The sequence below is a fragment of the Lycorma delicatula genome, chromosome 12 (assembly GCF_047948215.1).
Source record: "Lycorma delicatula isolate Av1 chromosome 12, ASM4794821v1, whole genome shotgun sequence".
NCBI lineage: Eukaryota > Metazoa > Arthropoda > Insecta > Hemiptera > Fulgoridae > Lycorma > Lycorma delicatula.
The window spans coordinates 1,370,820-1,394,836 of NC_134466.1; the positions used below are offsets into that span (position 1 = coordinate 1,370,820).

The 24,017-nt window shown below is 30.2% G+C and overlaps 1 protein-coding gene across 4 annotated transcripts in view; it reads right to left on the bottom strand.

Annotated features, from left to right (window-relative positions):
- Positions 1-24,017, bottom strand: part of LOC142332983 (growth hormone-regulated TBC protein 1-like) — a 79,664-nt gene that overhangs the window by 34,582 nt on the left and 21,065 nt on the right. For 2 of the 4 annotated variants that reach the window (XM_075379743.1, XM_075379742.1), the window contains exons 2-3: positions 13,218-13,419; positions 3,663-3,896 (exon numbers count right to left, since the gene is read on the bottom strand). In XM_075379743.1, the coding sequence (XP_075235858.1) occupies positions 3,663-3,896; positions 13,218-13,419 (436 nt within the window). Of the gene's footprint in view, positions 1-3,662; positions 3,897-13,217; positions 13,420-20,187; positions 20,488-24,017 lie in introns of those variants that run through there. The other 2 variants (XM_075379745.1, XM_075379744.1) reach the window with 2 other exon arrangements.

Genomic DNA, 24,017 nt, shown 5'->3' on the forward strand with positions numbered 1-24,017 from the left:
CTTAATATTTATGAAAAACAATGTTCTATTATCAGTTCCCAATACGGGCATGTTCTAGCAAGCTTTAAAACAATTAGATAATGTAATGTGTAAATAAGCTGAATAAGTTTCTTATTTTAGTCAAAACCTATTTGACCATTAAAAATCCCATTCATTTTTCTTTGAAATTCATTCCAAGGAAATATTTTTCGTACACTTCTGTTAATTGCCATCAACATGAATATTCCTCGACAAGTTACATTGCTTAAAAATAAAATGGTTTATTTATACTTCTTTAATAGTATTACTACTGGAAATGTTTTAAGATAAATAGACGTATAAATAATAAACAACAATGCACAATTATTTAAAGGAACAATAACAGGCAAAGTATTTCAAGATATTTTTTCTTGCCGTTATCATTAAGGAATTGTACGTTATGTATTTGCTCTTTAAAATGAAAATAATATTTATTTAATTGATAAAAAAAGTTTAGAAAGCCTACTTCATTCAATAAGTAGATTAAACATTGTGTACCGGTTGTAATTTTGTGATTAAATCCTTATTATTCTTCAAACTGATAACCCATTAAATTTTGTAAAACAGAATTTTGTCTCGATCATAACATGGCGGTAGACAGGAACAACAAATTTTGCTAGATTACTACATTTACACTGCTAGCGTGTCGCTGTTACTATGTGAGATCCAAATGAAGTTGTCAAAACAGATGGATCTTTGTTTATAAAATTAAAATATCTAATCAAGAAGTTCAGCAATGGGTATTTGGCGGAATAAGCAGGCAAATAAAATGATATTTCCTACTTGCAGTTCCATATCACTGTCATGATCTTAAACGCTAATTGTTTGTGATGCCCAGTAAAATTAATGGTGCATGTAAAATAATAATTATTAAAATTTTAGATAATAAATATGTAAAGTTTCAGGATGATTGATTCATGCTGCACATTTTTTTGATCTAATATCTAGCCAACATAAATAAATTAATAAAAAAAAACCAAAATCCAAAAAATTTGGATTTTGGGCTTTTTTGGACACTTTTGGTTCAGTCGATTGTAATCAAAAGGGGAGGTACACAGCTAGATGTTACAATGGTCCTAAGTCCAAAATTTCAACATCCTACGGCTAATCGTTTTTGAGTTATGCAAGATACATATGTACATACGAGGTCTGTAAATAAAGTAATGAGACTAGTTTTTTTTTGCCAAAGTGGCAACACTGTAAAGTTACTAGTAAACATATGGTTATATGAATAGCTGATTTATATTAGGTATTAGTATTTTTAGTCTACTGTTGCCACGTCAGATGTAAACAAACTTGTCATGAAATGAGTTTTTGTTGTGCGTTACAAAAATGAGCGATATTAATTATTAGCAATGTTGTTTTGCGATCAAGTTTTGTGTTAAACTCGATGAGAATGGTACTGAAACTTTTTCAAAATTGAAAAGGGCATGTGGAGATGATGCTCTGTCACGAACCCAATTTTTTAGGTGGTTTAAAGCAGTTTCAGACGGCCGGGAATCATTTATGGATGATCCACGCTTTGGAAGACTGTTAACATCAAAAAGTGAAGACAATGTTGAGTGAATCATAGACTTGATATGGTTTGACTGGCAATTAACTGTCAGAATTTGAACTGTACCAAAATCCATCAAATTTTGACAAACGAATTGGACATGAAAAAAGTTTACACAAAATTGGTCCTAAAAAACTTCACTGTTGAATAGAAAAACAACAGGGTGAATGTGTGCCGCGATCCTCTAGGGCAAATTGAAACTGATCCAGATTTTCCAAAAAATGTTACTACTGGTGATGAATTTTGGTTATTTGAGTACGACCCAGAAACAAAACGCCAGAGCAAGGAATGGCACACTTCAAACTCACCATGTCCCAAAAAAGCCAAAATGAGCAAATCAAAACCATGCTAATTTGTTTCTTTGATAGTTGTCCATAAGAAGTTTTTGACTACAGGACAGACTGTAAATCAATATGTTTATCAAGAAATTCTTGAAAGACTGCGGAAAAGAGTTACCCGCACGAGACCAGCCATTAAAGACAACTGGATGCTGCATCATGTCAATGCACCTTATCACACTACACTCTCAGTTAATTAGTTTTTGACAAAGAAAAACATTCCTGTGTAACCACCTTATTCACCTGACTTCAGTCCCTGTGACTTTTTCCTGTTCCCAACTTTAAAAAAACACCTCAAAGGACACCGTTTTGGAATAGTAGAAAACTTTAAGAAAAAATGTAACCAACCATCTGAAGGATATTTTGGTTTCTGAGTTCCAACACTACTATGAAGAGTGGGAAAACAATTTGAAGCGTTACATGGCTTCCCAAGGGAAATATTTCATAGGTGATTGAGTCCATGTATAATTGGATTGTAAATAAAAAGTTTTTCTGAACAAGTCTCATTACTTTATTTACAGACCGCAAACATATGTACGTATACACATCACGCCAAAACTAGTCAAAATGGATTCAGGGATGGTCAAAATGGATATATCCGTTGAAATCTGAAAACCTAAATTTTTCATGATCACAATACTTCCTTTACATTGTACAGGAAGTAAAAGTACGGACGTCACTGAAATTTTAAAAAAATATAATAATATTAACACAGCAAATGCTTTGTAGGATAGCTGCTTACATTAATTTCTATGGTGCAATTATCTTCCTTTTAATGTTATTCAATTTGAGCAAATTTTATATGATATTAGGATATTACTGGTCTCCACAATACATCAGTTAATGGTTTTCAACAATAATAAGTATTACAGCTTGAAGTGGAAAGACTATATAGAAAAGGATTACTAATGGAAAAATACCAAATTAATTTCTACATAAAGCTGCTTAATCATTGTTGTAGGTTTGTTTTTATATAAGCTATTATATTGTTGTGCTAGGTGGTTGATGAGAAATTTGTTAGAAGGTGAAAAAAATATTTTAAAACGGTTTACTCTAACTACTCTAATGGAATTTGTTTTGGAGGAAGTTTTACTTATTTGTGGAAAATGTAACTTCAGTGAAGAGAATCCTGTCTTCAGAAGGCATATGGTTATGTTTCTCCACTCCTTTCAGGATTTTATTTACACTAATAGATGCATTAATTTAAGACAATACAGTTTAACTGGAACGCAGTTCAAGAAGTTTTTCAGTAGTTAATGGTTTACTTTTGTTTTTGTTTAATTTTAAAATCTTATTTGTTTTAATATAATTTGTTGATGTAGACCTACTTTTGATCAATTCTGTTTTTTCAGTTGGATTTTATATTTGCTAGTTGTGGAGGAATCACATTTCAGAACTAGATGGCCTATCCCTCGTACATTATTTCCAAGTATTTACTATAAATCAAACCATATATACATTGAAAATAACTAGCCGGTGACTAGTCTTCTCGCATCATATTCATTCTTTCATCCAACATTTAAAAATGATCACTTCCAGGTTTTTTCCATTTACTTTTATCTTCTATCTTTTAGATTACTTCCATCTGACTGTTCACCGATGACTGAACTGCTGGTTGATTCCTACACTCTTTTCATACTTCTAAGAATAGACTAAGTCTATTCTTATTTAAAATAAATAAAATTTTTAATGTAATTTTAGATTAAATTATTATAGATTAATGAACTATTTTGCCTTTAAAATTAACATACCTGACAGTATCCAATACGTGGATTATGATGAGCGTACGCCAATAAAACTCTGAATAATTTCTGTTGGTGTTCATCTGTAGTATTAAAATAAATATTATCAGGAAATGTTCTAGGTAAATCCGTACGTATTATTTCAACAATATCTTGATTAACAGGGCCATCTAATAGTGACTGAAATAAATTTGCTTCATAATCAGACTTTAATGCTTCAGCACCACTAACTGCTAACCATACCTAAAAAAATAATATTAATTAAAGATACATAACAAATAAAAATAAAATTTACCATTTTTTGACCAACCTTATTACAAAAAATCAAACATTCCATAAAAAAAGGGTCATATAAGAAAAATGTAATTTATAAAATAACAAATTAATTATTTACACCCCTGAAGAAGTTGGGAAGAAGGAGAGCGATAAGTTTTACAGGCACCTTCAGAGAGAAGTTGATATGATTAATGGGAATGATCTCCTTATAATGGTTGGTGATTTTAATGTACGAGTTGGATATACACTGGTGGGGAAGGTGATCAGTGCATACAATAAAACTGTGATTAACAAGAACGGTGCAAAGTTGACTTTTGCCGCCCTTAATCAATTCAAAATTACCAATACTTTTTTTTTAGGAAGAAAAATATTAATAAATCTACTTGGGAGATTAGAAGATTAAGATCTCTCATGGACTATGTTTTAATGATAAAAGAGTTAGTTGCTTAATACTCATTTATTTTGTTGGACAGAGCTGAATACTGACTGTTACCTGGTAATGTCCAGTTTTAAATTTCATAAGAGACGGTTTAATTATATCAGAAGTCATCTCCAGCGGATAGGGAATTAGTTTATAAGTTACATTTGTTGGAAAATTATAGCATACAATGTATTAGGCAAGATTAGATGATAATTTGGAGTCAACTCAGACCAGAGATGTTATAGAGGAGGAGCAGGAAAACATTAAGTATTGTATAAATGCTGCTGCAAATGAAATAGTAGGCAAAAGAGTAAAGGGATTGACACCTAGAGGGTTACTCATTTGGAATGAGGAATTAGAGAGAATAATAAATGATAGGAAGCATACCATTTATGCTTGCAAAGTAGAAATGATGAGAATTATGTAAATTATAAGAATAAGAGGAATATTGTTAAGCGAATGGTTAGAAGTGCACATGATGAGCATTGGGGAGGAAGTTCCTTAGAACATGACGTTCATGGGAGGCAGTCATATGTGTATAAAATCCTCAAGATAAGTATCAAAGGGATAAGGCAAGGTTAAACACGATTAAAGAAGAGAAGTGGTGTATTATTATTTTGGCCTCTGGTGAAATGATAAATTAATTGTGGAAGATTTTGTGGATGTGAATGATGAATCAGATGGTGTGGATGTGATTATTCTGGACGAGTTGGAAGCGGTTTTGAATACAGTTAAAAACAGGAAAACGCGTAGAATAGACCGGATTGGTGGAAAATTGTTGAAGTATGAAGGCCCTTTGCTGAAGCTGAGATTTTTACACTTTTTGAATATGTGTTTGACCAGAGCAAGTAACCTGGAAGAAGGCTATAGTCCAACCAATCTTTAACAAGAGTGAGAAAGATGTCTGTAACAACTATTGTGGGATTTCATTGTTATGTACCAATTATAAGATATACTCTAAAATAATACCTCCATTGTGTTTATTGATTTGTTTAAAGCTTTTGATCGAGTTAATAGAAAAAGGTTGTGGGAAATTTTGACTCATAATCGACTTCCGTTTTACTTGGTAAAAGTAATTCACAATATGTACACTACACAGGCCATGAATTCAAATAGCCAGCGGGAAAGTAATAAGATATATAAATTTAGGTATCCGACAAAGGTGTCCATTATCACCTGTTTTGTTTAATCTTTATTTTAGTGATGATCCTTCGTGGAAGGAACTAGCTTCAAAGGGATTTTAATTAATGACATGTATGTTAATTGTTTATTATTTGCGGATGATATGGCTACCTCAGCTGAAAACAAAGCTGAGTTACAGTACAATATTTTAAAATTTTGTAAAGTTACATTACAGTATAACTGCCAGGTCTCAACTTCTAAAACCAAGGTTTTTAGTTTTAGGGAAAAAGAGCCTGTAAGATCAAAGATTGTATTCAATAATAAAATAATTGAGCAATGTGTTTCTTTGACTACTTGGTCTGTCGCATATTCTATGACATTGAAATGAAGGCCAAGAGGTTTAGACTGATGAATAGTACTATTAGGAAGAACCTCATGAAAAGGGCGAGTTTCAAACCTAGTTAAAACTGTATACAGTCATGACAGTTTCAACACTTCTGTATGGCAGTGAAGTAAGGGTCACTAAAGGTAAGGATATAATAAGTAGGATACAGGCTGCAGAAATGTCCTTTTTGAGGAGTTTGAGGGGTGTAACAAAGATGGATGAGGAATAAGGACAATCGTCAGGATATGGTGATTTATTGTTAACAATGAAATACACCATTATAGAAACAAGTGAGAGCAACATTTAGAGCAAATGCATGATAAAAGAATTCCTAAGCAGTCTTTCTTATACCCACTGTTGGTAGGCGCGACAGATGAAAACCAAGAAAATGCCAAAAAGAAACTGAAATAAAGTCACTGAACTACTCTGTGATGAAATGATGATAAGAATAATTGAAGAAATTAAGGCTAAATTATAAAAAAATAATTTTTTTTTTCTTTCAAACAAATTTAAATAAAACTGTAAAATCTAGTAATTATGAAGAAAAAGCAAATCATGAATTCTGTAATCTATAATTTAAGCTATTATAAATTTAATGAAATGTGACAAAAATTAAGATAACGGTGAGATAATAGTAAGATGTAATGATAGGAAAATGTAATAAAACAAAATTCATAAATCTTATTATATAGACTGTAAAATTACAAAAAAGATGGATGACATAATAAACAAGATATTAAAAGTAGGTTACAATTTTTTTTCTTAATGTTTTGACTATTTTTATTTACTTACTTTCTTTCTAAATACTTTCTCTTTTGTTTTGTTTTTGTAGGTGAATTTATTTTTACTAATTTACCCTCACAAAAAAGAACACATATCTTAAAAGTAAATTAAACAAAGATTTCACCATATTAAAATGTATCTTTTCTGCATCAAATTTTATTTGAAAAAGCCCTACATTAATTAAGTAAAATTATGTGTAAAAGTACCTAATTTTTCCAATACCTCTTTTCCAATTTATATAATTTCAATATTTCATAATTTTGCTATAATCTTCAAAAAATAAATTAAATTTACAAACAGAAGTTTACCTGCAACTTAAATATTTTTATAGATTTTCTAATGGTTGCTTTGAATAAAACAAGAAAAAAAGGTAAGCATACTTTAAAATATACTATCTAAGCTCTCAGGATACTTTTTATTGTAACGATCCACATTCTTAACAACATTATTAAGATTGTTACGTAGTTTCATAATTTCAACTGACAGTGGGATGGAAAGACTATACTGAAAAGTTACAAATTAAGACTACTTGTAATGAAAAGGGTAATTTTTACAGTCGTACCACCACTACGCATAATAACTATATAGACAAATACAAGATCTATTATACTCTACAGTTACATGTAGGAGGCAATAATTTTTTTAAATAACTTTTAAAAATTTATGGAACTTTAAAACTGTACTACTAGGAAAAGTGATGAAAAGTAGAATATTTTTTATGCATAATTTTTCCAATTCCAACAGGCTTTCTTCATATACGAGGGTTATTTTTTTTGAAGGTCCGATCGGTCATGAAATTAAAACCACAGTGAAAATAAAAAATTTTTTATTTGTAACAACTACTTACATAGTTACGCTATTTCTCTACATAGTCGCCACTCCGATTTAGACATTTGTCGTAGCGTGGTACTAACTTTCCAATACCCTCGTCATAGAACGGAGCCGCCGGTGTTTTCAACCTTGTTTCTACGCCGGTCTGGAGCTCGATGTCTATACCAAAATGTTGTCCTCCTAGCCAGCGTTTCATGCGAGCAAAGAGGTGAAAATCGGATGCAGTCAAGTCCAGGCCGTATGGTGGGTGATCAAACACTTCCCGACAAAAACGCTGCAGGAGCTTCTTTGTTACAGCTGCAGTGTGCGGTCGAGCATTGTCATGGAGAAAGACAATGCCTGATGATGACATTCCTTTCCGCTTATTCTGAATCGCCTTTGTAGACATTGAAGAGTCACACAGTATGAGGCTGCAGTGATGGTTGTGCCATGTTCCATGAATTCCACCAAGAGAACTCCATTCCAGTCCCTGTACACAGTAGCCATACACTTTCTGTTGGAGAAGGTTTGCTTGAACTTCTTTGGTTTACTGGAAGAATGAGAATGCATCCGTCGTTTGGATTGTTCTTTTTTTCTTCAGTTTCGAAATGTGTCACGTCCCCTGTGACAGTTTTGTTCAAAAAATCTTCTCCTTCATTGTGGTAGCGCTGGAGAAACATTAGGGAGGCGTCCATTCTCATTGTTTTGTGATGGTCGAACAGCATCTTGGGAACCCATCTCGCACACAGTTTGCGGTACTGAAGTCTTTCACTCACAATGGTGTAGAGAGCTGACCTTGAAATTTCAGGAAACGAATTGCTCAATACAGAAATTGTGAACCGACGATTTTCTTGAATCGCTTTAAATTTTCTGCATCATTGTCGCACTTTGCTGTCACTCATTGAAGTTTCACCGTACACATTACTTATTCGTCTATGAATTTCAGCCACATCCCCTCAGCCTGAAGAAATCGAATTACCGCACACACTTCACACTTGGCGGGAGATGCTATTGTTGTAGACATGTTTACGTGCTAGCTACGTGTTCAGAACTAAACGAAGTGACGCAGTGTGATTGAAGGCCATACTAGAGACGCTGCGCAACACATATGCACAAAGGTTCGTCTGATTTTTGCACAGGTTTTTATTTCACAACCGATCGGACCTTGAAAAAAAACAACCCTCATACATTGAAACTAATAACAGTAATAGAAAACAAAATGGATTTTATTAATGGTTTTGATAGCGTATAAAACATTTTTCAATAAATTGCTTTTATAATAAAAAAAAACTATACAACTCTTCAAAGAAAAGCTTCTTTGACACATGTATGCTGTCTAGTGATGACAGAATAAAAAAAATCTGACATCAACATTGTAATACTTTCCTGACATCGGTTATTTACTCTTATATAGCAGAAAAATAATTATTCATGAAAAAAGTTTACCTAAGATTCCTTTTTTGGAGTGGGGGATAATTTATGATGATATTTAATTGTAAAATTATCATTATTTTTTAAATAAACCAAAAAAGCTTCAAAACTTGAAAAAAGTCTTATTTTATTTTTACTGCTCCCCACCTCCAAAAAATCACCCTTCCAAGAAGGTATTTTTCTGATTTACTATGTTAAATGGAAGAAACTAAAAAAAATTCCACAAAAAAATTTACAACCAATAAAAAGTTACCTAAGAAATCTTTTTTAGGGTGAATTATGATGAAATTTTTATTGTAATATTATTACTAGAAGTTTATTATTTAAACTTGTAGTTAATAATTAAACCAATATTATTGGTTTAATTATTAACTTTAGTAATTAAGAGTTTAAACAAATTTTAAGCAAGAAAGTTTTTAAAATAAATCAGTAATTTTAAACTCTGATCAGCTCCCCATCTCAAAATATTTTTCTGGATCGCATACACTACTACTATGCCTAGGAAGTCATTTAAAAAAAATAAGTAATAAATAAAAACTTAGCTATTTTGATTTTTGGAAGAAAGAAATTTTGGGAAAATGCTTTTTTTTTTAAATGGTAAGATAAGTATGCATACATTTATAGAGCTTAATATAAAATGGGGTTATGTTAGCAAAATTTTGAGAAAATTGACCCCAAACTCACCCCCCCTCACCACCACTCCCAACTAGAGATATTAGTCCTAAGATTTTACCAATAGATTGCCCTATGTACATAAGCCTATATACAAAAATATGTTAAACCAGTCAGTGAAAAGTTATTACACTTCATATGTATGTGCATGGCAATGCATGCATATACAAACATTACAACTGAACATAGATTTAGAGTTTCAACAAAAAACTATACATCTTTAACTCAAACATTAGATGACATTTTCAAAATTTAGCTTTTTTGAAAAAAACAATTACAAAATAAATAAGAGTAAGAAACTAAAAGTTTTGTAATTTATGCTCATTCCAAATCTTGACACATTTTAAACATAATTAATCCTGCCGAAACAGTTAAATTTATCTCATCAAAGACAGCAATTCGCTGCCACGCCTAGGCCGGCCGCTGAATGCCAGTAAGTACATGTCCAACATTAAAGCGCTTAGAGCCTTAATCTGGCTGATAGCCGGCGATATCTCTCAGTTAGCTTCCTACAGTCTCCCAATATATTAAATGCGTCGCTTATGCCCGGACCCAGAATACCTTCATAAAAAAGTACGGTTGTGGATACACCAAACAAGTCCTCCATCAAATGGCTGAATGACAGGTTCCAAGAGACAGGGAATATGGCAGATGCAGCCAAAAGTGGTCTACCAACATGTTACCAGAAAAGTTGGTTGACATGTAAGCTGCATATTCTGTTAGTTTCAAGAAGTCTGAGCAATGTCTATCTAGCCAGTTCGGTCTCCACTTTGGTAGTGCCCACGTAGCATTGCGCAAGTGTTTAAAGATGCATCCATACAAAATTCGTGTTATTCACGATTTGTTACCTGCCACACTGGAAAACACGTAGCTTTCTGTCAATGGTTCATTTCATCTCTAACACCAGATGGGAAAGAACTCGACGGTTGGTTTTAGTCTGACGAGACATGGTTCACCTTGATGGATACGTGAATGCACAGAATTCATGCGTTTGGTGTATGGAAAATCCAAATCAACTGCAAGAGTTTCTTCTGCAAGAATGAAAAGTGGGTGTTTGGTGTGCAATGTCACATAGGCGAATCTTTATGACATTCTTTCATGGCACAGTGAACAGTGAGCGCTACATACAAATGGAGCAATACTTTGTAAACACATTACCTGCAGACCAGTTAAAGTGCATTTAGTTTCAGCAGGATAATGCTACGGCTCATACAGTCAACAACACTATGACTTTCTTAGATCAGTGTTTTCATGGAAAGTGATTTTGAAGTTGTTGGGCTCCTTCAGTCTCCTGATTTATCCCCTCCTTACTTTTTCTTGTAGGGATACCTTAAGGATGCCACTTACAAAACTCATCCTCACACCATTCCCAAATTGCATAATAAAACTGAATGATGGGTTGCTGCAATTCCTCAACAAACATTACATGTGTTTAAGAGCATGCAATGTCATATTCAATTATGTGAATCGCAAAACGGAGGCCACTTTCAAGAACTATTGTAACTGACCCATTTTCTTATAAGGTTGCATCACTTTTTGAACACCTTATATTTTTCTTTTTTACTTTCCCATGTATATAGCGGCTACAGATATATAGAAGGGAAAGTAGTGATCAGTCAAAACTGGGAATATCTGGTTTTCATCAAATTTTGATGATTGACCCCTAAGAACCTCAGAAAACTGAAAATCAAAATTTCTGCGACAAAATATGTGTATGTATGTCTGTATGTAAGTACGTATGTTATGTACATACATATGTATGTATGTAAGATGGCATGTAAATCGCCTTCTATCTCCCAAACTACTTGATCGATTTTCACCTAACTCAACTACAGTATTTCTATAGTAAGGGCACTGATGTTATTCAATTTTCAATTCGAAAGGTCAAGGGGAGGGGATACAAGGGGGAAAACAAAATCGTCTCCAGAATTTGCATAATTAAGGTTATATATATTTTTAATAATTTTGTGAATATTAATAAACAACTTTTGTAAAAAAAAATTTTTTAGTTATATCTTGCTTCAGAAAAGGAGTTAATGGGATTTTTTTCAGCTATATTTTCTACATCAATTTTTTCAACCAAATTTTAGCCTATCCCACTCCAATGGTCTGTGCTAACAAAAGACATTTTTTTAATTTAAAAAAAAATTTAATGTATTTTAAATTTAAATCCATTTCGTACATTACTCTTTCAATTTAAAACGTAAAAATATTTTTTATCGGGCTTACTCTTTAGTATTCCTTGAAAAAGATAAAAATAACCAAAAATGTTCACCCCCTTCCTAAAAAATTAGAACTCTATTTACTTAGAATTATGGCTATACTTTGTTGGCTGTATGTTGTTTGTGTGTTGGCTGTAACTTGGTACTTTTTAAATAACTTTAAAAAGTTTCGATACTTACGTATTAACGCCACCGCAGCTATACAGCTTTATTTAAAAACAAAGTACTCAATCGGATTTCGGTGGAAAATGAACTATACTGTTCATTTTATATTTGGTTATTTATATTTATTTATGGTTATTTATATTTATTTATTTTATAAATATAATTTAACCAAACTTAACCTACGCTCGCTAACCTTGATTAATTAACACCGTAATTTTTTGAGTATTTATTTAATAAATTCAGTAATTATTGCAATTATTTATTATTTAAATAATCAAAACAATCCTGTTAATTAATCAAGGTTAGCGAGCGAAGCAAGCGTAGGTTAAGTTTGGTTAAATTATATTTATAAAATTTATTAAAATGAATAAAGAGACTGTTTTGAATCTATGTTAAACTCTATATCGGCTCATTTTCAACCGAAATCCGATTGACTACTTTGTTTTTAAATAAAGCTGTAGCTGCGGTGGCGTTAATACATAAGTACCAAAGTTTCTTTTTTGAAATTTATTATCACCCCTCTTGGATTATTTTCTTAAAAATTAATTTTGACTGAATGCTTCCCCTTGATTATGGGAGCCCCCAAAATGAAAAAAAAAAGTTTTTTTCATTTTTTTAAAACCACAAATAAATGATGGAACTATTATTTGTTTTTTAAAAAAAAGAATAAAACATCATCCATCATTCAACTTTTATTCCACAAGTATAGAAATAATCAGTTTTTTTTTGTTGTATCTATTTATTTAACTATATATCACAAAATTCAATATAAATATTTTTATATAAAAATATGGAAAAAAAGTCATAATTTTGGTCACAGTTTTTTTAATGAGAGTTATGCAGTTCATTACTGGCTTTTTTTTTTTAAGTACAGGTTTAAATTTTATACTGTTTTTATTTAAAAATAAATGTATCAGTAAACCGATCTGAATATGTTTATATGTGGATGGGTACCATCCTAATATTTTCTGCAATGGTAATTAGAAATACTAACAACAATATTGAAAACAATGGGGAAAAACTTCCAACACTCCCTTTGCTCTCCCTGAAACTCAGCTACCAGGATTTCAGAGCTTGGTTTCAAGTGGTTAAGCTCACAACCATAACAAAAGAACTCTTTAACCCCAACTAGTTTAAGTTAACAAAAAAAAAAAAATATATATATATATATATATATACATCAGAATGAAAATCTTCCTTTCATTTTGAAGTTAAAAATGTTCAATATAAATATCTTCATACCTTAAACATTTTAAATAATTAAAAAATATAATAACCTTTCCTCTGTGTTCACAAGGTATTCCTTTCCTAATGTATCTTTTAGCAAGACGATTCTTCATAATTGATCTTCCATTTCCTAATAAATCAGACCATTTTTTTGCTCGTTTTGCCAAAACTTTTAAATATTCTGACATAAAATCTTCATAAGATATATAATCAAAATCAGGTGGTCGTTCAAATCCATATTCATCTACTTTACTGTAAAAAAGAAAAACAATAAAAATATAAAAAATAAATTTAGATAAATACAAAGGGCAATACGAGAATTTTGCACTATGACAGTGGTAAGATTCATACTTCCTTTCCTCCTTTTTATTTCTAAAAATAAAATAAAACTATAACTGCCTAACTATTGACACAACTATAATATCGATAACTATCAACAATTAAGAAATACTACAAACAGGAAGTGCAAACTAGCGAAAGAAGAGTGGATTTAAGAAAAGTGTTCAGAAGTGGAAAGAGAAATGAACATTGGTAAAATAGATGGAACATACAGGAAAGTTAAGGAAAATTTTGGGGTACATAAATTAAAATCTAATAATGTGATAAACAAAGATGGTACACCAATTTATAATACGAAAGGCAAAGTCGATAGGTGGGTGGAATATATTGAAGAGTTATACGGAGGAAATTCATTAGAAAATGGTGTTATAGAGGAAGAGGAAGAAATCAAAGAGGATGAAAGGAGAGAAACAATACTGAGATCTGAATTTAAGAGAGTATTAAAAGATTTGAATGGCAGAAAGGCTCCTGGAATAGACAAAATACCGATAGAATTACTGCGCAGTGCAGGTGAGGAAGCGATTGATAGATTACAGAAACTGGTGTGTAATATTTATGAAAAAGGGGAAGTTCCATCCGACTTCACAAAGAGTGTTATAGTCATGATACCAAAGAAAGAAGGAGCAGATAAATGTGAAGAATACAGAACAATTAGCTTAACTAGCCTGTCAAAAATCTTAACTAGAATTCCGTACAGAAGAATTGAGGGGACAGTGGAAGAAGTGCTACGAGAAGACCGATTTAGTTTCAGGAAAAGTATAGGGACAAGGGAAGCAATTTTAGGCCTCAGATTAATAGTAGAAGGAAGATTAAAGAAAAACAAACCGACATACTTGGCGTTTATAGACCTAAAAAAGACATTCGATAACGTAGACTGAAATAAAATGTTCAGCATTTTAAAAAAATTAGGGTTCAAATACAGAGATAGAAGAAAAATTGCTAACATCTACAGGAACCAAACAGCAACAGTAACAATTGAAGAACATAAGAAAGAAGCCGTAATAACAAAGGGAGTCCGACAAAGGTGTTCCCTGTCTCCATTACTTTTTAATCTTTACATGGAACTAGCAGTTAATGATGTTAAAGAACAATTTAGATTCGGAGTAACAGTACAAGGTGAAAAGATAAAGATGCTATGATTTGCTGATGATATAGTAATTCTAGCCGAGAGTAAAAAGGATTTAGAAGAAATAATGAACGGCATAGATGAAGTCCTATGCAAGAACTATCGCATGAAAATAAACAAGAACAAAACAAAAGTAATGAAATGTAGTAGAAATAACAAAGATGGACCACTGAATGTGAAAATAGGAGGAGAAAAGATTACGGAGGTAGAAGAATTTTGTTATTTGGGAAGTAGAATTACTAAAGATGGACGAAGCAGGTGCGATATAAAATGCCGAACAGCACAGGTGAAACGAGCCTTTAGTCAGAAATATAATTTGTTTACATCAAAAATTAATTTAATCGTCAGGAAAAGATTTTTGAAAGTATATGTTGGGAGTGTTGCTTTATATGAAAGTGAAACTTGGACGATTGAAGTATCTGAGAAGAAAAGATTAGAAGCTTTTGAAATGCAGTGCTATAGGAGAATGTTAAAAATCAGACGGGTGGATAAAGCGGCAAATTAAGAGGTGTTGCAGCAAATAGATGAAGAAAGAAGCATTTGGAAAAATATAGTTAAAAGAAGAGGCAGACTTATAAGCCACATACTAAGGCATCCTGGAATAGTCGCTTTAATATTGGAGGGACAAGTAGAAAAAAAAAATTGTGCAGGCAGGCCACGTTTGGAATATGTAAAACAAATTGTTAGGGATGTAGGATGTAGAAGGTATACTGAAATGAAACGACTAGCACTAGATAGGGAATCTTGGAGAGCTGCATCAAACCAGTCAAATGACTGAAGACAAAAAAAGGTAACTGTCTAGTTCCTTTTATCCATTATAAATAAATTGAATTTGTCTATATTCAGTAGGCTCTGTCACAGCTGATATTTTATATGAATAATGTATCTAATTCTCTATTATCAGTCTAATTCCAATCTTCAGAGACTGAACTTGTTCATAACATTAATGCGTAATTAATTTACAACAATGTCACATACATGAATTATAAAAATAAACGCTTTTTTTTTTGTTTCTGGATTCAAAGTCACTAATTACAAAAATACATTATATTAATATATCGCTTTGGTTATGAATGTATGCAATTTAATTATGAAATGAGGTGTAACAATAAGCTTAATTTTTTTATTTTTTGTTAGTTCATGTTTTGCTTGATACCTTCAAAACTTAATGAACCAAACTGTGAAATTCTGCAAAACTTCTGAATGTAAGAGATCGATGTCATTTAATTTTTTTTACAATTTGTCAAGGGAGTGGACAAATGTAGTTATTGGATTCTTAAAATTTTAGTCAAAGTATCTCTGTTTTTATACAAAATTCATTATCTCTTAAAAGACTTAAATAATTTTACCGGCAAGGCACAGTGCATTATATATTTTGTCAGTATTTGAAGCAAAAAAAATATTTATAACTGTATATACTGGCCGATGAAATTATTAAAACTAAGGTCTTATTAATAATTTTCTTTCTAAGTAACATAAGTAATAATTTGTCAAGAGGGCTTTTTGCCCTAAACAGCCAGAATTATATTTCCCAAGAAAATTGTGCAACTCTTTACTGATTTTTTAAATATTTATTATGAAAAACAGTTTAACAAAATGTATCCCCAGCTGCAACTTTTAATTATAATACATTTACTATATGCTAATATCAATATAAATATGTATAGTTAAAGGAGTATAAATACTAATAAATACAATATATTTCATATTATTATAATTTAACACTTAATATTGTTATTAAACCAAAAATCTAACATGTTGTTGTGATGTCTTCCATTATATGCTTAAATGGACTGTATTCTGCAGATAGGTTTTCCTTTACGTAAATTCACACAATCATTTCCATAATGCTACCTTAAAGATTTCACAACGCCCTGCATTCTTTCATCAATATTAGTGTGCATGCCTACCTAATACAAGGTCTGTAACTAGTTGGTATGGTTGAAATTACTATATTTGTAATGTTTAATCATATTCCTTATATGATTGTATGATAACCACCAGTCTAAAATTAGGTGAGTTATGGATGCAATATGATAACAATAATAGATGGGAAACTATCGTTATTCTACTTTCTACAGCAAACAAAAAACATTCACCTGCTTTACGACAAATTCCGTAAAAAACTCGTTGCTGTTTGGGAACCTGACCAACATTATACTTGCAATTTTCAACAATTTAGACAGTTAACAATGGCCCTCCTATTACTTTGGACGTTCTTAAAATTTAGTGGCATACATTTTTTGCAAATAGTTACATCAATCTACAAAAGTGTTGTAGTTTATTTGTAGCTCACGCTTTCAAAACTTTTACAATTCTTTTCCAAAAGGTAACCTTGATTCACTTAAATGGGAATTAGGATCCAACCAATAATGAAATCTTGTTTATCTTCAGTTTTATTGTAAAGTTACCTTTATCGACTTTCAGTTTACGTGTCATGTGCCAATTAATACAGGTTTTCTCCTTTAAATATTACATGTTTGAAAGAAAAAAATACACCACCTTTAACTTTATGCAAATCATTCAAAAATATTATCAGGAACCTCCATAGCTTTTTACAAAATTATAAACTGAACACTATAACTCAATGCAGGCAATGAATTGACACGTCAGACCGCGTATAAACTGACAAGCATGCTTATTGCAACAATGTGATTGGATAAGATCGACTCGCTTCCAGAATACCAAAAAAAATTTTACATGAACAAGTTCCTGTATTATTGCAACACTTATTTACATCGATATAAATGTACAGAAAATGTTTAAAAATTTGCAGGCATATAACAGAATTTGACCAAATTTAAAAAAAAATCTAAACATACAATTTCCCTAATCCAATAATTGTGTTCAAATTAAACTTGTTTTGTTAATTATAATTTAACTGTTTTTATATTATATATATTTTTTTTAAGCGCAAGGGATTTACATTTATCGGCATTGATTTCTAATAATGACATGCTTTCTATACTTGAAAATATGGTTTGTTTTCACTAAGCTGATCTGCATTATTAGGTTTTTGTTTATTGCATTTATTCTAATTAAATGCAATAAACAAATTTCTTTTTGAATTTCTTTTGATCAGTGGTTATTCCTAGACAGAATGATTTTACAATTTATCTCTGATTTCTATTTTAAACACATTTACTTAATTATAAATATTAGACTTTGATTTGTTATTATATAGGCTAAAAACGATAATTAATACACATAGTTTGTTTATGTTCACGTACAGACTTTACTATAGCATAGGGATATACAAGCACGAGGAAAGTGTGAACAAATCACTTTTAAAAGTTTTACATAATGTACATTTCAAAGTTATCAAAATAATAAATGAAATGAATACTGCCAATGATTATTCCTTTGAATCATAAACAAAAATATGCACTTGAATCTTTATATCTTCAATATATTTGTTTGTCCAACTTGCATATAAAAATGTTTTGATTACAAAATCTTATAATCAAATATTGTAAACCCTGTGTGTACATCTGTTATATATTTCAATAAACTCCTGAATATTTATAAAACTCTGATATTGACAAATGAGAAAAAAAATTGGCGAATTTGTTCAGAAATAAAGCACTAAAAGAATAGTTTTGCAAATTGATAGTCGATAAATATCACATTCAACGATATAATGAACTAGAAAATTGTATTTTGATACATTTCTTTTGTATATAAATTAAGTATTAATCTTAAGTCATTTATTAGTAGTTACTAGAATTGTTTGTAATGTTGTGAGGTTTTTTTATACATCAGGCTGTATATGGATGCCCATGTGCTTAACTCCAGGATAAATATGTAACTTTTTATGTAAATATGTTATTTTTTAAGTATTTATGACCTCATTTAATAAATAAATATTACTACTAATATCTTATTATTTTAAATAATTTTGTAATTATTTTTTAAAAGTGTAATAATTTTCTGTCAAATGTTGTTATTACAGTTTAAAGAAATATAATTATTTTTGTCATTTAAAGTTGTAAGTATACGAAATTTATAATTAAATTGATATTCAATAATTCAACAACTTAAAAAAAAAAAAAAAAAAAAAAAAGGTTCTGATAAAGAAGAAATATCTATGAAATAACAAGTTGACAAAGATAAAAAAACTGATATCATAAAGATAATTTTTTTTAATACAATTTGAAACTTAATATGTAAAAAACCATGTGACATGGATTGTGAGATTTTCTAGACCAATAAGAATGGCTTGATTACCTTTAAACACCAAATAATGCGTGAAAAATTAAAAAAAAACACCTCTGAAAGTAAATATTGCTTCTTTTTTCTTTTGAAGCCACATTGGACGGTTTAATTAATAAATTTTCAGTGTTCTTTGAAGAGCAAACTGCCTTAAACTTCCAATTCTGCCAGTACTTTTGGTTTAGTAGTAGAGTTTTACACTTATAGAACTCATTGAAGTGCTGTTTTCCAAGCAAAATATGTCAAACAAAACAGCTGTAACAAATATTTTTACCAAAAGCAGTATAATTTGTAAATAAAATTGGATGTTTTCACAGGTATAAAGCACATTTGCTGTGTTTTGGTTTTAAATTCTTCTCATTTCATGGTACATGAAGACGATCACAAAGGAAGATTTCATTTCTAACAAGAAATGATGCATCACCACACTAATGTAGTTAACTTTTACATTTTCTAAATAATTGTTTTACAAGATCTGTGAATTAGTCCAACTCTACCATCTTAATTATTTTTTAATTACGATTGGATTTAAAGCCACAGTAAGACAGAAAAACCTCAAAGAAAATTTATGCATTGTATTTCATATCATTCTGCTGGTTTTTTATCTTGACATAACATATGTAATAATTAAAACTTTTATGCCGGTACTCATATAGTTGAATTTTAATGTAATCCTAATAATATAACAGAACACTAGTTAAAGTAAATGAGATATTTACATATTTGTACAATTTTATTAAGTAAGGAAAATTGCCACAAATAAGTTACCGGATACCAGCAACATTTTATTTTTTGATAATACAAGTGGTATTATCAATGTCTACCAACTTTTTAAGTAGAATAATGTAAAACATAATGTCACTCTTACTCATAAGTCTCCAGAATTAAATTAAACTACAAATAATATTGCTACTTAATTTAAAAAAAAGATACTATACAGTTAGACAACATGCACAGTTTGCGTAACTTAAATATAAACAAATGGACACATATTACAGAAAAATATGTTAACCACACATTTTTTACATTTTGATCGGAGACTAAATCATAAATTCCTAATATTAAAAAGTAATAACATGACCATTCTTATAAATAATCATAAGCCTTACTTATAAAAATGATAGATTGTGGGAGCATCTTATTTTCAGAAATGTTTAAAAAAAGCAACACAAAAAAATAGATAAAATTAATAATTACTTACAAAGTGACTATATGATTAATTCATTTAATATCAAGGAAATTGATAAACAATAAGAATGAGTCATAACATAACCTAAAACAGTGAACTACAGTAGTGAAGTGAAAAAAGTAAACGGCATTAGTAATTAAATAAGAATATTTACCTAAAACGAGAAGTAGCCATATTATCAGCCTTTAATTATATTTACTTACATATCACAAACTTAAATCTATTAATAATACATATCTACTTTTTAACTACAAATACTTAACCACAAAACATTACTGTACGAGTGTGTGCGAATTTAAAACAGCTGATTTTAATGCAGGAACTTACTACTACACTACTAGCGGCTAGTTATAAAATGTTTGCTCCAGATTACCGCTGACGTCATTTCGCAGCCATCGAATGCCTTTTAAGTCTTTTATCAGTTTTTTATCGAAATTATTTGCTCGTTGGTCAAAGATAAAAACAAAACCCCGGACATCAGTATGAAAAAAATAAATACTTTATTCCAAACAAAATACGCGCGCTCTCAACACACACACACACACACACACACATATATAATACACAGACGCGTATTTGATTGCTCGTATTTTTATTGGAATAAAGTATTTATTTATTTCTTATTGATGTATACAGACAAAGAACACTGAGAGCATCTTTATAAAATACAAAATTAAGAAATAAATAAAACAGTACTCCTCTTTTATAAATTGGGTAGAGGGAAAACACTTCTCAAGAAATATAGACAGCTTGAACCGCAAGAAGAAGGAATAAAAAATTCATTAATGAACTAAGAAAGAAATTATAATTTTATTTGAAAGCCGATAAAAGTAATGATGCAATTTTGGATAAAATGTTTGAGATAGGATTGTTTATTAAAATTAAACAAGTACCCTGGTTTCATTTGCGAAGCTAAATAAATTATAAGCAATTATAATATTTTGTTGAATTCCAAAGAGAATCACAGATTAATTATTTTTGAGCTGGTGATGCTGCAACTATATTGCTTCATAAAAACACATAATCAAATATGACCAATTGAGTATAATTTGAGTCGACCTTTAATGCTATTTCACAGGAAATTAGAGAAATACAGCATAAAAAAGTAAATGCCATAGATAATGGAAAAAAACTATTAATTGATTAAAAAGAACAAATCTGTAGAAGTTTCAAATACTTCTTTCTCAACACCTAACAAGAAACTTAATTAAATTATAATTATGGAACTCAATGGTTTATCTACTTCTGATGGTTTACACTGATGCTAAAGTAATAATTTAGTATCATTCATAAGCAACTATAGAGCTTAAATCAAAAGAATTTTTCTATAAGGAATCTTTAGATAGATATAAATTATGTATGAAAAAGAGTGATGATACTCTTGTAAAAGGAGAAAATGTTTCTACATTAACTTTATAAACTTATAAAAAAAACAACCTATTTAAAACAACTTCTCACCAATTTGTTTAACATAAATAAGATATTTTTTTTTAACTACTCGGCTAATAAGTTTTTAAATAATACTATTTAAAAAATAACCTTGACTTTCTGCACCTTTGACTAACCTATACAAATAGTTTCCAATAATACCTTTTAAATTGTTATTCTTTTTTTACTTTATTATTGTCATACGTTTGCTTGTTTTATGATTGTTTCATATATTTATTATTTTGAAGTATTAATGTGGTTTAAATTGAAGTAAATGTTTAACAGTTGATTGTAAAAGTTGTTTAATCATTTACTGATCTCCATGGTGCAGCAGTAACGTCTTGGCTTTTCATTTAGAGTTCCTGGGTTTGAATACTGGTTAGGTACGGAATTTTTCATATGCTAGAAAAATTCCGTTTCCATCTACCATGCCCAAGTTTAAAGCTAATGAGGTGAGATCAAGTTAAAAAAAAAAAAAAATTTTAACAGCTGATTTTGGAAGTTGAAGATTCTGAGGTTCACATCCTAGTGAAAGTCGGTTGAGTTTATACGGATTTGAATACTAGACAGTGTATACTAGTGTACTTTGGTAGTTGGAGTTCAATTAAGCACATATCTCAAGATTGGTTGGCCTGAGTCTGTACAAAACATTATTTAAATAATGAGCAACTTTTGGCTTTCTAGAAGTTCTTATCTCTACCTCTAAAATTAAAATCCCTTTAGGGAAGGCAGAGAAAGATTTCACCGGTGCTAAGTAGGGGATAAAAAAGATTTCCACCTTAAAGTTAAGAAAAATTTTTAATTTCATCAATATAGCAACGGTTGCATGTGAAAAAAAGTTTCACATGTTTAGCATACAAGCCCCATCTTACAATTCCAGCAACATTTTGGTCATCCCTTGCCGTAAGGGTTGGTCATATCAAAAATTGTTTCAGACAAAAGTTTTAGCTAATGTTTAAAGGACTAACGATCACTTTAAACTGATTCGATATGTGCCTATTAAGGGAGGTATGATTTTTTTTTTTTGTATTCGAAACCTCATTTTTTCCACCTCCTGGGCCGACGGTTTGTGATATCAAAAAACTTAGATAAGTTTTAGGGCCTTATCCAAAGAATAGTAGGAACTTTAAACAAATTCATTATTTTATTTAATAAGAAAGTTATAGCAATATTTTGCTTTTTCAAAACAGCTCCCTGTTTCCAACCCCATGGTCCGATTTTGCCCATTAACAAACCCAACTGAGATTTTGGGTCATTATATTTTATGTATCAACTTGAAAGTGATTGGCGCAAAATTATGGCAGTTATAATGTCCACAAGAAAGTGAAATATATATATGTATGTATTTTTGTAATTAACTCAAAAATATTAAAGTCCAATCACAGTAGCCATTATAACAGGTAGCTTTCTTATGAAATCTACCTAATACCCAATTCGTAATCCTTCAGACAATTATGAATAAATAAAAGATAATAAAGAATTATGATGTTTAGAATCTGAGAAACCAGGTGTACTTGAGAAACTAGAATTTGAGTTTGGGTGTACTGCTGATGAACTCTACTGAAGGGAACTTCAAAATATCATCCAAAAAGGACAATCCATAGTATATTATTAGACAGGAAGAATAAAGCTGTCAAAAAATGTGGCAAAATTTGTTTCTTGTATGAGAAATATAATATCGTTATCTATATTGAATTATATATAATGAAATATGTTTTGTTTCTTACTGTGAAAACACATTTATGAATTCAAATGATTTATGAAGGGCAAAGAGAATAAAATGTACTGGATATTTGAAGACATTTAAAAGGTTTATTACAGCAGAAATCACAAAGAATCATAATATTTTTACTATTTTCAAAAACAATTGTGGGAGAGATTTGTTAAACTGGATGTTACAAATTTCAAAATTTAAATTCATGTCTTTGTTACCACTTACTTTTGTTAACCTATTATTCTTGATATGACTATACAAGTAAGAAAAAAAGAAAGGAAACAGAATATAAAATTCTTGAACATATTTTTAACTTATATATATATATATATATAAAAAACTTAGGCAATGTATTGCGTTGTATTCCTTACCGTTCTGTAAGTTGACTGAGAACATTTCTTAAATTATCATTTGCACAGTTGTTATATATAAGCCACTTAGTAAAAAAACACATGCTAATTTTTATTCATTTAGAAAAACATATAAAACACAACTCGAAGCTGTTTTTATTATTGTTATTACTTCAAACACTTAAAACAATTTGAATTGTGTTCGCATTATTAAAACCCAGTCACATTAGTTATTACAAGTTATTGTCACAGACTTATTTATCCATAAAAAAGAGATTATCAGATCTTCTTTATTGAATTCTTAGTAAATGAATTTCAATAATAGTTTAAGTTAGTTAAAAAAAAAAACCCGGCAATAAATTAATGATTGGCAGTAGATTATGATGCAGACTAAATAAATTATAAATTGACTATTTATATTTCATTAGTAATCAGATTCAATACACTATGTACAACAAATAATTGAAGATTTTGTATTTATGATTTGGTTGT